This window comes from Globicephala melas, chromosome 1 (genome assembly GCF_963455315.2).
Source record: "Globicephala melas chromosome 1, mGloMel1.2, whole genome shotgun sequence".
Lineage (NCBI taxonomy): Eukaryota > Metazoa > Chordata > Mammalia > Artiodactyla > Delphinidae > Globicephala > Globicephala melas.
In genome coordinates, this window is record NC_083314.1 from 120,461,537 (window position 1) to 120,474,295 (window position 12,759).

The 12,759-nt window shown below is 34.5% G+C and overlaps 1 protein-coding gene across 8 annotated transcripts in view; it reads left to right on the forward strand.

Moving 5' to 3' along the window:
- The window catches only part of ZZZ3 (zinc finger ZZ-type containing 3), a 102,316-nt gene that overhangs the window by 33,572 nt on the left and 55,985 nt on the right, over window positions 1–12,759 (forward strand). For 6 of the 8 annotated variants that reach the window (XM_030865977.2, XM_030865980.2, XM_060304046.1 and 3 more), the window contains exons 2-3: window positions 8,842–8,975; window positions 10,589–10,742. The exons of 1 other annotated variant lie outside the window; for it this stretch is intronic. Coding sequence is in view for 1 of the 7 variants with exons in the window: in XM_060304046.1 (XP_060160029.1) it covers window positions 10,720–10,742 (23 nt within the window). In the remaining 6 variants the exon portion in view is untranslated. The remainder of the gene's footprint in view (window positions 1–8,841; window positions 8,976–10,588; window positions 10,743–12,759) is intronic. One more of the 8 variants, XM_030865979.2, reaches the window with a different exon arrangement.

Here is a 12,759-nt window from a genome sequence, read left to right on the forward strand (position 1 = left end):
TTTATATATCCATTCAGCAGTTTATGGACATTTGGGTTGTTTTCACTTTTTGCCTATTATGAATAATGTTGCTATGAACATTCATGGACAAGTTTTTGTGTGAAAGTGTTTTCTTTTTGCTGGGTATATATCTAGGAGTGAAATTTCTGGGTCATATGGTAATTCTATCTTTAACTTATTAAGGACCTGCCAGACTTTTCCAAAGCAGCTGCAACATTTTGTATTTACACCAGCAAGTTATGAGGGTACCAATTTCTCCATATCCTGTCAGTATTGTTATCCATTTTTTTGTCATATTAATCATAGTGGGTATGAAGTGATATTTCATTTTGGTTTTGACTTATATTTCCCTGATGACCAATGATATTCAGCATTTTTTCATGTGCTTATTGGCTTTTTGTACATCTTTTTTGCAGAAATATGTATTCAAGTCCATTGCTCATTTTTTAGATTGCTTGTCTTTTTGTTTAGTTGTAAAGGTTCTTTGTAGATGAGTGATTTACAGATATTTTCTGTCATTCTGTGGTTTGTCTCGTTATCTTGATACAGTTCTTAGAAGCACCAAAGGTTTAAATTTTGATGATTCCAGTTTATCTGTATTTTCCTTTGGTTGCTTCTTTCTTTTTAGTTTTAATTTTTAAATTGTGGTAGAATATCCATAACATAAAATTGACCATTTTAAAAATTGAAGTATAGTTGATTTACACTATTGTGTTAGTTTCAGGTGTAAAGCATAGTGATTCAGTATTTTTGCAGATTATATTCTATTATAGGTTATTACAAGATTAAAGTATATAATTCCCTGTGCTGTATGGTATATCCTTGTTACTTATCTATTTTATAGTAGTTTGTATCTATCAATCCCATACTGCTAATTTGTCCCTCCCCGCTTCCCTCTCCCTTTTGGTAACCACAAGTTTGTTTTCTGTATCTGTGAGTCTGTTTTGCATATATATTCATTTGTATTATTTTTTAGATTTCACATGTAAGTGATATAATATAGTATATGTCTTCCTGTCTGACTTATTTCACTAAGCCTAATCTCTAAGTCTATCCATGTTGCTGCAAATGGCAGTATTTCATTCTTTTTGTGGCTAATATTCATGTGTGTGTGTGTGTGTGTGTGTGTGTGTGTGTGTGTGAGTCCGTAAAATTGACCATTTTTAAAGTGTACAGTTTTGTGTTTTTTTTTTGGCCGCATTGGGTCTTCGTTGCTGTGCGCAGGCTTTCCTAGTTGCGGTGAGTGGGGGCTACTCTTCATTGCGGTGCTTGGGCTCCAGGTGCACGGGCCTCAGTAGTTCTGGCACGCGGGCTCAGTAGTTGTGGCTCTCGGCCTTGGTTGCTCCGCGGCATGTGGGATTTTCCTGGACCAGAGCTCAAACCCGTGTCCCCTCTATTGGCAGGCAGATTCTTAACCACTGCGCCGCCAGGGAAGTCCCTAAAGTGTACAGTTTTAATGGCATTAAGTACATTCACATTGTTGGGCAGTCATCACTATCATCCACCTCTAGAACTAATTTGATTTTGTAAAACTGTAACTCTATCCATTAAACAATAACTTTCCATTACCCTCTTTCCCTAGTCTCTGGAAACCACCAGTGTATTTTCTATCTCTATGAATTTGACTACTTTAGTTACCTCATATAAGTGGAATCGTGTAGTATTTGTCCTTGGTTGCTTGTGCTTTAAGGGTTATATGTAAGAAACCATTGTCTAATCCAGGGTAAAAAGGATTTATATTTATTTTTCTTCAAGGAATATTATAATTTTAGCTCCTACACATTGGTCTTTGATTCATTTTTAGTTAATTTTTGAATGTAATGCAAAAATAGGTGTCCAACTTTCTCTTGCATGTGGATATTCCATTTTTGTTAGCACCATTTTTGGGGAAGATTATTTTTTCCCCCATTGATTTATCTTGGTTCCCTTGTTGGAATAATTATCTTTTAAATACGGAATCTACACTTATACCACTTCTTCTTTTTTTTTTTTAATTTATCTATTTATTTGGTTGTGTCGGGTCTTAGTTGCGGCATGTGGGATCTTTTGTTGTGGCATGTGGGCTTCTCTCTAGTTGTGGCACACAGGCTCCAGAACGCACGGGCTCTGTAGTTGCGGCACACAGGCTCTCTAGTTGAGGTTCGTGAGCTCAGTTGCCCCGCGGCACGTGAGATCTTAGTTCCCCGACCAAGGGTCGAACCCACGTCCCCTGCGTTGGAAGGCGAATTCTTAACCACTGGACCACCAGGGAAGTCCCTCCTTGTTTCTTAATAATAATTTATATATATTTTTTCCTGATCAGTCTGGCAAGAGATTTATCAGTTTTATTGATGTTTGTTTTTCTGTTTTCAGTTTTCATTGATTTCTGTTCTTTATTATTCCCTTTGTTTTTTATATGGGTTATATTATTCTTTTTTTCCCTAGTTTCTTAAGGTGGAAGTTGATGTTGTTATATTGAGTTCTTATTTCTTTTCTAATGTTTTCTGCTATAAATTTTCCTTTAAGTGCTGCTTTTGTTGCATCCCACAGATGCTAATATGTTGTGTTTTTATTTTCATTTAGTTACACTATTTTCTAATTTCTCCCTTCATTTCTCTTTCTTCTTTGACTCATGGGGTATTTAGAAACATGCTATTTATTTTGAGATATTTCGGGATTTTGAGATATACTTTTAGTATTGATTTCTAATTTAATTCCATCATGGTTAATTTATATTACTTGAATCTTTAAAAATTTATTGATATTCTTTCCAAGCAACTTTTTCCAAATAACTATTTTAAAACTGATTTTAGACCATTTACATTAGCTGTAGTTAAGTTTAAACCTACTACCTTGCTATTGTTTAAAATTTTTTCCTATATTGTCTTTGTTCTCTTTTCCCTCTTTCTGCCTTCTTTTGGATTTAGTATTTTTTTTTATGTTTTATTTTATTTCTTTTGTTGGCTTATTAACTATCATCTTTTTTTTTTTTTTTTTTGCAAGTGATTGCTTTTAGGGTTCATAGTCTACATCTTTAACTTATCACAGAGTATCTTGAAATTATATTATACCACTTCACATGTAATATAAGAACCTTACAACATTGTATTGTTGTAAGGTGGTTGTGCTATTATTACCTGGTTGTTGTGCTATTATTACCTTCCTGGTTGTTGTGCTACTATTGCCTTTCTGGTTGTTGTGCTATTATTACCTTTTACTTCTGTGCATGTTATAAACTTCACAGTATATTGGTATTATTTTGTTTTAAATAGTCAATTATCTTTTTTTAAAAAATAAATTTATTTATTTATTTATTTATTCATTTTTGGCTGCATTGAGTCTTTGTTGCTGCGTGCAGGCTTTCTCTAGTTGGCGGTGGCTTCTCTTGTTGCGGAGCACAGGCTCTAGGCGTGCGGGCTTCAGTAGTTGTGGTGCATGGGCTTAGTTGCTCCGAGGCATGTGGGATCTTCCGGGCCCAGGGCTCGAACCCGTGTCCCCGGCATTGGCAGGGGATTCTTAACCACTGCGCCACCTGGGAAGTCCCAGTTATCTTTTAAAGAGATATAACAACTAAGGGGAAAACTCTTTTAGATTTACCCTCATTTTCCATTTCTGGTGCTTTTCATTCATTTGGTTAGATCCAGAGTTCCAACCAGTATCTTTTTTCTTCTGCCTAAAGAACTTCTTTTAACATTTTTTGGGGGTGGGTGGGGGCTGTGCCACGCAGCATGCAGGATCTTAGTTCCCTAACCAGAGATCGAACCCACGTCCCGTGCAGTGGAAGCGCAGAGTCTTAACCACTGGACCACCAGGGAAGTCCTCTAACATTTCCTATAGTTTATTTCTGTTGGTGATGGCATCTTCCAACATTTACCATTTGAAATCATCTTTATTTCAACTTACAGAACATATCTTTCAAAAACTATCGAATTATCAGTTGATAGTTTCTTTCAGTATGAAGGTAAACTTCACTGTCTTGTGTCTTGTGTTGTTTCTAGTGAATAGTCTGCTTTCAATCTTATTCTTCCCGTGTATATAATGTGTCATTTTTCTCCATCTGCTTTTAAGATATTCTTTTTTTTTTTTTTAAACTTATTTAAAGCAATTTGCTTATGATGTGCTGTGCTTTTCTTCATGTTTCTTGTGCTTGGGGTTTAGTCTCTGTGATCTGTGTGTTTATAATTTCCGTCAAATTTGAAAAATTTGGGGCCATTACTTTTTCAGACATTTTTTTCTGCTTTTGTGCACTCCAGTTACCCATCTACTAGGCCGCTTGACATTGTCTCACAGCTCATTTATGCTTTTTTTATTCAGTTTTGTTTGTCTCTGTGCTTTATTTTGTAGTTTCTGTTGCTGTGCTTTCATGTTCATTGACATTTTCTTTGCAGTATCTAATCTGCTGTTTATCCCAACCAGCATTTTTCATTACTAGAAGAATCAATTCTTAAAAATATCTTTCATATCTGTACCTAACATGCTTAACCTTTCCATTTATCTTTCTGAATGTATTAACAACAGTTATAATAACTGATTTAATGTTCCTGCCTAGTAAATCTTCATGTATGTGTCCTTTTTAATTGATTGATTTTCTCATTATATGTAGTATCTTCCTGTTTCTTAGCATGTCTGGTAATTTTTTATTAGATGCCAGGCATTGTCAGTTTTACGTTGTTTGGTGCTAGACGTTTTTGTATTCCTATAAATATTTTTGAGTTTTGTTCTGGGATACAGTTAAGTTCCTTGCAAATGGATTTACTCTTTTGGGGCTTGCTTTTAATCTTTGTTAGGTGGGACTAGAGCAATCTTTAGTCTAGAGCTCATTTTGTCCCACTACTGAAGCAATGCCCTCCTGAGCACTGTACTTGATGTCTTATGAATTATGAGTTTTTCTACTCTAGCTGATAGGTATACAAACTATTCCTGGCCCTGTGTGAGCCACGGGCAGTGGTATACTAGAGCTTGTGAGGGCCAGTTTTCAAAATATTGGGAAGTTTGTGAGCTGGCTTAATTCTTAATAGAATTAAATTATACACACTTATAGTTAAATCAGTTATATTAAGAATAAAGGTGATAAATACTCAAAACTCATTACTTGCAAATTATATTATTACTTATTACTATTTTGATGCTTTGGTGGTAATTTATTATATCACTATTTTAGAAATATTCTGTAATGTTTAATGTGTTATCATGTATCTCTTCCCATCTTTGCACTCAGTGTTATTCCTTGATAGCTTGAAATTGGCCATGGGTAGGAGTATTCACACCAGAGTCATTGGTAATCCTGCAAACCAGGAACTATAAACCACCAACTGCCCTTGGTTGTTACACATTTTCTAGCGTACCCCTGGCTATGGGTAAGAGTGGTTTTCCAGGCCTTGGATACACTGCATATACTGATCAGTGCTCAGCTCAAGACTTGAGGAGGATCTCTGCAGATCTCCTGAGGTCTTACTTGCTCTCTCTGAAGCTGCCTCCTCTCTGGTACAAGTGTTCTGGGAACCTTAGCTACTTGGGTCTCCCCAGACTCTGTGCTTCATTTTCTTAAATCAGGGAGACTGCTTTGCCTGGGATCACCCTCCTCACTCTGAAGCTTGGAAACTCTCCAAGCAGGAAGCTGGGGCTTTGCTTTATTTGTTTCTTCTCTTTCATCGATCACTCTCCTATATTGTCTGGTTTCCAGTGTCTGAAAAACATTTTCTCATATTTTGCCCAGATTTTTAGTTGTTTCGGATAGGAACGTAAATCTCATCTCTGTTACCCTGTCTTGGCCAGAAGCGGAAGTCCCTTGGAAGTTTTAGATAAGAGAGTGACAGAAATGTGCGCTTTAGACCCCGCTGTAGACCATGCATTTGTAAGGGACAAGACTTAAAGTAGAGGGACCAATTATAAGTCATGTGGGTTAGTTCAAGTGAGAAGTGATGAAGGCCTAATGTTAGTCATGGATGACACTAGAGAGGTGGAGAACGATTTGAGAAACGTGTATGGGGAAGAATCTAGTTCAGGGTTTGTAAAAGAATGGGTCATGAGCCATTTACATCTCAATCACCTGTAGTGTGTTTGATAAAAATGAAGATTCTGTGTCCTGCCCCACCTTTATTGAATCTGAATTTCTAAGGATGAGGTTTAAAAATTTGTATTTTAAATAAGCCCCTAGGGTAATGCTTACAAACACTAAAGTTTCAGAAGAAAGTGATGGAATTTTTTTTTTCAAAGGGTGAGCCTCATCTTTGGGGGATCCCTACATTGGAATGACCTGAAGTGGTTAATTAAAAATAAAGATTTATGTGTGCATGTCCAGAACTGCTGAATCTGAATTTCTGGGGCAGTTAGTTCCAGGAATTTCCTAGGCACACTAAAGTTTGCCTGCTTTGCAGGTATAATCTCACTGAACTTCATAGTAACCCTGAGATGTAGTCGGCAGGTACTATGTCTCCTGTTTTATAGGTGAAGAAATGAAATGCAGAAGTGCAAAGTGGTTTTCTCTTGGTCAAACAGTTATTATTGATGGTGGGTAGAGAATCATATTTCCTTCTCCTTCCACCAAATCTGATGCTCTTTCTATTCCTTTCTGTTGACTATGTAATAGGCTTATCTCTGAAATCTGTAGGAGGCATCCAAGACGTTGCATCTGTGGTTACAAACAATTTAGGGAGCCAGGAAAGTGTGATCTTCTTGGTCATACTTTGTACCAAGTGAAAATTCGGTTCAGCTCTCTATAGCAAGTAACTGTGATAAACTTAATTGTCTAGAAAAAGTATTTTTGTCTTTGACCATTATCTTAATGCTTTTTACAACCAGCTTTGAATGTCCCTCTCTCTGTTTTCTTTTAAAATCACTTAAAGCCATAGTGTACTGCAGTGCATGTGTTCAGTATTTTTCTTATAACAACTGAAGAATTGGGTGTGAAATATGAATCTATATTATAACCTTTGTTCTGAGTTTTTATCCCCAAGGTCTTATAAAACTAAAAAAAAAAAAATTCAGTGTCTTATAATTTAGATTGCATTTAGCTTGGATGTCACTGTTTTACTTTTATAGTATGTTGTGTGGCTTATAACTTTGCTATATTAGTAGAACTGATATATTTTCAAGTGAGATTTTCTGTAGTCTTTTGAAGTGATTTCATATGTGCCATGAATCTGAGATCCGTAATCTGTTTAACACAGTAGTACTAGTGTTAGACTGCAAATGGTAGGAAAAGTAATTCTTTTCAGTCAAGATTGGTTTCTGGATTTGCTTTTGGAATTCTTGAATAGTCAATGAATTTTGTTAGTACGTGAAAACAAGCAAAGCTCTGTGGCAAAGAATAAATAAGCCCTTAGGCATGGGATTTAAATGGTTTGTTTTCTATTTTATATGCGTTTCAAAAGACAAAGTAGCTAAGTTTTTTAAACTTCTGGAAGTAAGTTATATATTTAAATAGTTCAAATTTAAAAATTATTGTAGTTTGTCACAATTCTAAGTAGCTTTTCTGCTCCAGAAAGCATATAGTATTTGTGCAGAATCTTAAATATGAAATGTATAGTGAATGAAATGAAGACTGCTATGTAGGGAATATAAGAAGAGTTTTGACTATTTTAACTCCTTGCTTGTTACAAGAGAATTTATATCAACTTTTAAATTTAGGAATACCTAGATCTGTATTAACTTTTTTTGGCATTTCCTAAAGTCTTTTTTAACGTTTGAAAACAAATGAGGTAATGCACTGACAGTCCAGTGGTTAGGACTCTGTGCTTCCACTGCAGGGGACCCAGGTTCAATCCCTGGTCGGGGAACTAGGATCCCACAAGATGTGTGGAGTGGCGGGGGAAAAAAAAAGAAAACAAATAATAGGAATGAAGTGTTTGAGGATAGATATTAGTATTTCTTAATCACTGTCTATTTTTTTTTCCTCCAATTAAAAAAAATTTAAATATAATTGATATTATGTTAGTTTTCTACTGTATTTTAGTGAAACTTTTCACTGAGAACATGTCAGGTTGACAACTCCAGTAACAAATTTTATCCACAAAACAGATGTAAGGCTATCTGCATTTTCTGTGTAGATTTTGGAATTTGGGATGGTACACCATGCTGAATCATTTTAGAATGCCATTGATAGATTTCTTTGACATACATATGACTTTTTTTTAGCTTATTTTTCCAATAATAAATGGGTAGAAATGACTTAAAGTTTTATATAATGCTTTTCATTATCATTGTAAGCACATTGATGTGTTTCTCAGACTTGTAACCTACAACCATGTGTATGTTTTTAAGAAGCTTACTTTTTTTTAAGGAACGTTTGTACAGCTACATCTTGATTTGTTTCTTCACTTATTTTGTCACATTTATTTTCTATTTATATTCAAAATAACATGGTCAGATTAGTCACAGAGGGATAATCTAACCAAGACAAAAATGTTACTTTAAAAGACATAGAATGTTTTAAAGTCACATTTAGGGGAAAGTCATGATCTTTTTTTACTGCATTCTTAAGCTTCTAGATTTATTCCCTAATATTGTTATAAAACACAAAAAAGTACTTTTCTATTAATGTCTGAGAAATTACAGATATATCTGTATGTCTACATTGGTAGTCAGAAAAGGAATTTAAGAAGCTCTAAAACTTGTAAGAATTTTAATTTAGAATTAAATTTGAAATATTTTATGTGGGTACTGTGAGAAGCATTTGTAAGAGTGTTAAATCATCTTAGTCTGCTAAAAAGTAACATATTTTGTAGCTAAATATAAGGAATTATTTGTGAAATTTATTAGAAAATGCAGTGTGTGGTGTGTTAAGAAATATTATCAGTTTTATCCACAAATCTGTAAACAGTAACACATCCATAGTGACTATATTGTGGTTTCCCTTCACAGATATCAAGTTGTGCTAGTACAACCATATAAATAAGTAATACCTGAAGTCACAGTGTAACATGGACATTAACAGTGATGACAGATAAATGCAGACGCTTGGGAATCAAATACTAGGCGAAACACTTTTTAAAAAGGTAAGAAAAAATGTAATCTTAATTAAGGCCAAGTGGGCTTTAGTTAGTAGAAGTAATTGAAGTTTCCTTTTCACTGTATTAGGCTTTTAAGAAGCCTAATCTGCCTAATCATCTGCATGATCCTGTTTATCTTAGTACTGGTAGGACTCAGCTGTAAGTATCAGTTCTTCTGTGAAAATAACTGTTGCAGATCTCCTTGCCTGGCAAATATCATAATGGATGATGTTTCAACAGCAAACCCTACCCAAATAGGATAGTAACGTGACTGATTGGAACTTGATAGAGCGCTGGAATGGGCGTGCCAGCGGATACTCAGAGACACATCCTAAACTGTGGATCCTCTTTGGCTCTGTTGTTTGCTACCATCTCCATACACCATACAGTGTAATGCTTTACCATGTTTGTGAAAGGATTTCAGGGCTGAGTACAAAGGCGTTGGCAATTCGAATGTTATAAGAAGAGTGAAGTTTCAAGTCAAGGGTTACTTTTTTGTAGGACCATTTTTCACTGTGCACCCTCCTCATGTTAATTTAGAACATTTTTTAATGTAGTATTAAATAATTTTATTTAGACAATTTTCCTACCTTGTGCTTTTCAAGAATTTAGAAGACATATCTGGGAGAGGTTGCATCTATAGATATTAGATATTAGCCTTGTTGCCCTCTTGCTGACTTAAACTGTAATCTATTTATTTTTTCTAGGCAGTAAATCTAGTTTACAAAGCTTGATAATTGCATCCGTTTTTATTTAAAAAATTTTTTTGCATTAGTTTTTAAGTTGCAATCTTTTACCAAAAATAGTGTCACTTCTAGAATATCTAGTTTTATGTTTATAATAAAGTGACAGTTTCCATCATGAACATCGTTAGTCTTTTTCCTGGTGTTCCTCCTTGTTTTTGGATGGGCACTCATAGTAACCCATTTATCCAGATTCTCTGAAAAGGATATCATAATACATTATTATAAAGTAAAACTGTAATTAGCCAGACTGTCCAAGAAATGGATTATAATTAGATTAATTAAAATATCTGGCCAACTGGGTACTAAAGCCAGAAAATCCTTATGTTTTTGTTTTTGTTGAAAATCCATATGCCAAAAATAATAGAAATTTCCCTTTATAAAAAATTTCCCTTTGTAAAGTCTTGTAGCACTTTATATAACCAAAGTTATAATGTATATATATTGCAGAAGACTTGGTTGATTCTTTGTTGTACATAATCTAAATTAATTTTGTTGTTCAGTTCGTAGTTTTAAATACCTGAAAGCCAAACTTTGGTAAGGCCTCTAGAATAAGAGTAAGAGATTATAAATTCCGTATGAGAAATCTTCTTATCAAGGGCAGTCTTTGGGTCACCTCAAAACAATATTGCCTTAGACTCTAGAAAAGAACTGAGTTACATTTTGACTCAAAATAATACTGAGTTGTTGTAAAGATTTAGTATATTTCAAGCTCTTTTTGGTTTGTTTTTGTTGGTTTCTAAAAATCCTTTTCCAGTTTCTTGATATATCTGAGGCTACAAAGTTAACAAGAATTACCAAAGATGTTACTAAAATATTTTAGCATAAGTTAATTTGATTCTTTAATTCTTTTTTTTTATTATTTTATTTTTAAAGAAAGGAATTTAGGAAGTTCTAGTATTCTCCATGGCTGAAGCTGAGAGTCTGAAACCATGATGCTTAAGCTCTATTCTAGATCATAGCTCCAACTCCTTCAGGATATAAGGAAAAGAGATAATATTTCCACAATGATAGATCTTTGGTTATACAGGTAAGTTATTTAGTTTTGTAGTAGTGAAGACAACTATAGTCTGTTTGTTTGCCTGTAATTAAGGAGAGGAGGCTTGTTATTTTTCTATACTTCCTTCGGTGCATGGAAAATTGTGCAGTCTGGGTAGCTGTTCATAGGAGCGCAGAGCTATAGGGAATGGCGTAGGGATGATATATTTTTCTAACGGGATAAATGAAGTGACTTAAAGTACATTGGAATCTCTAGAGCATTATACCTTTCTTTGACACTCTAGGTATTTTTGATTCAAGGGTAGTATGAAATTCCTTGACTTCTCTTTCTCCTCACTTGTCTTTTTAAGTGTATATTCATTCAGCTCTCTCTATATCTATGTCTCTCTGCCTACCCCCTCGCCCCTCTCTGAATGGGGAAGAAAGAAGAGATCCCTTTAAACAGGGGATCAAGGTAGTATGTAATAGAATTCCCAGGGTTCAAAGAGACTGATATTAAGAACCTTAAGTTGAATTACATAGATAGGTCCCCAGGTCTCACTCTCCTTCTTTTAACCTTATAGATACTTTTGACATTATAGATAATAGTGGTAATTGCTCAGCGAAGAAATTTGTCTTAAAAGAATTGTATGACAAGGATAGTCCCTAAACCGTTATTAAACAGTTCCTGTTTATGTTCTAGACAAATAGAAAAAGAATCATTGGTAACACTTCGCAATTGCTCTTGTTCTTTTTGCCTTTCACTTTGGTTTGTCTACATGGTATCATGACCAGTTCCTAAAAATTGTTCACTTAATAAAACTAAATAAATATCAGCTAGAACATTGATGTTAATGAAGGATTGCCAGTCCTTCAATTCCCAAAATAAACCATACTACTTCAGTAATTATAGTGGAAAAAAAAGCTTACAGGCAGTGTCTTTGAAATATCTTTTGAGATTTCTAAAGTAAAGGTGATAGATAGCTGGAGTAGTGTTTCATTAGGTGGACCATTTTACTTTCAGTCACTGAAACAGTGGTACAGATGTGATCACAGGGGCTGGAAATTTATGATCTGAAACATAGCTGATACTGTTTCAGAGAGCGTTTCAGAATCCTATAATTATATTTGAGAATCCTATAATTAGATCCTACAAGTAGATTCAAATTTGGGAGAGGGTAGTTCAGCAGTAAATAAATGGGTGAGACATTGAATTATAGGTAGGATTTGGGCCTTAATGTGAATGGACAGGGTAAAATTAGGTTGACTCTCCTTCTGAGATATGTCCTGCAATAGAATGAAAACTCACGAAGGTGGGGAAGAGAGGAATTCTAGTGATTGATTATATTCTCTTCCCTCTATTGTGGAAAATGCCATATTCATTAGTTTGTGGGTAACATAGGAAAAACGTCATTCTAGTTGCTAGATTGGGTTTTGCCCATATGAATCTGTTAACTAACAGTTTCCCTTAATTCTAAAACTAGAGTGATTGATTGAATTACCAGTTCTAGTTAGGTGCTGGCTAATGTTTAAACCATGTTAACTATTTACTTAACTAGCAGGGGTATTTTCTGAGATACTTTGTTTGTAAATGAGTTTTTTTCTCTTCCTTTAGCAACCTAATTTTTGGCTGGAATATAATTTTGTACTCCAAACCTCTTCACTAAATTTCTTTAGTAACTCTTGTGTTATGCAGCTAAAATGAGGAAGACAACTGCTTTTAGTCTATAATACTTTACACAGCATGGCAAAACAATGTTGAGACTTGGTTGAGATAATTGGAACATTGTTAGTCTCTTTTCGGTAATTGAATTTTGCACTCAGTTTATCAGATAACCACAGAAAATATGTGTCTTTATAAATGCTTATTCAAAAATAGAAAAGATAATGAAGAAAAAGGTTAGAACAGAAGAAAAAAATCATTAGAAGGAAGAGTGTTGAAATTTCACTTAACTCTAATCTTCAGAATTTTAACCAATTTAATACCTTAAGTATATGTAATATGTTAATTTCAGGCAAGAGATTTTTATAGTCCTCTATTTGGTGCTTCCTTAGCCAAAGGGATAATG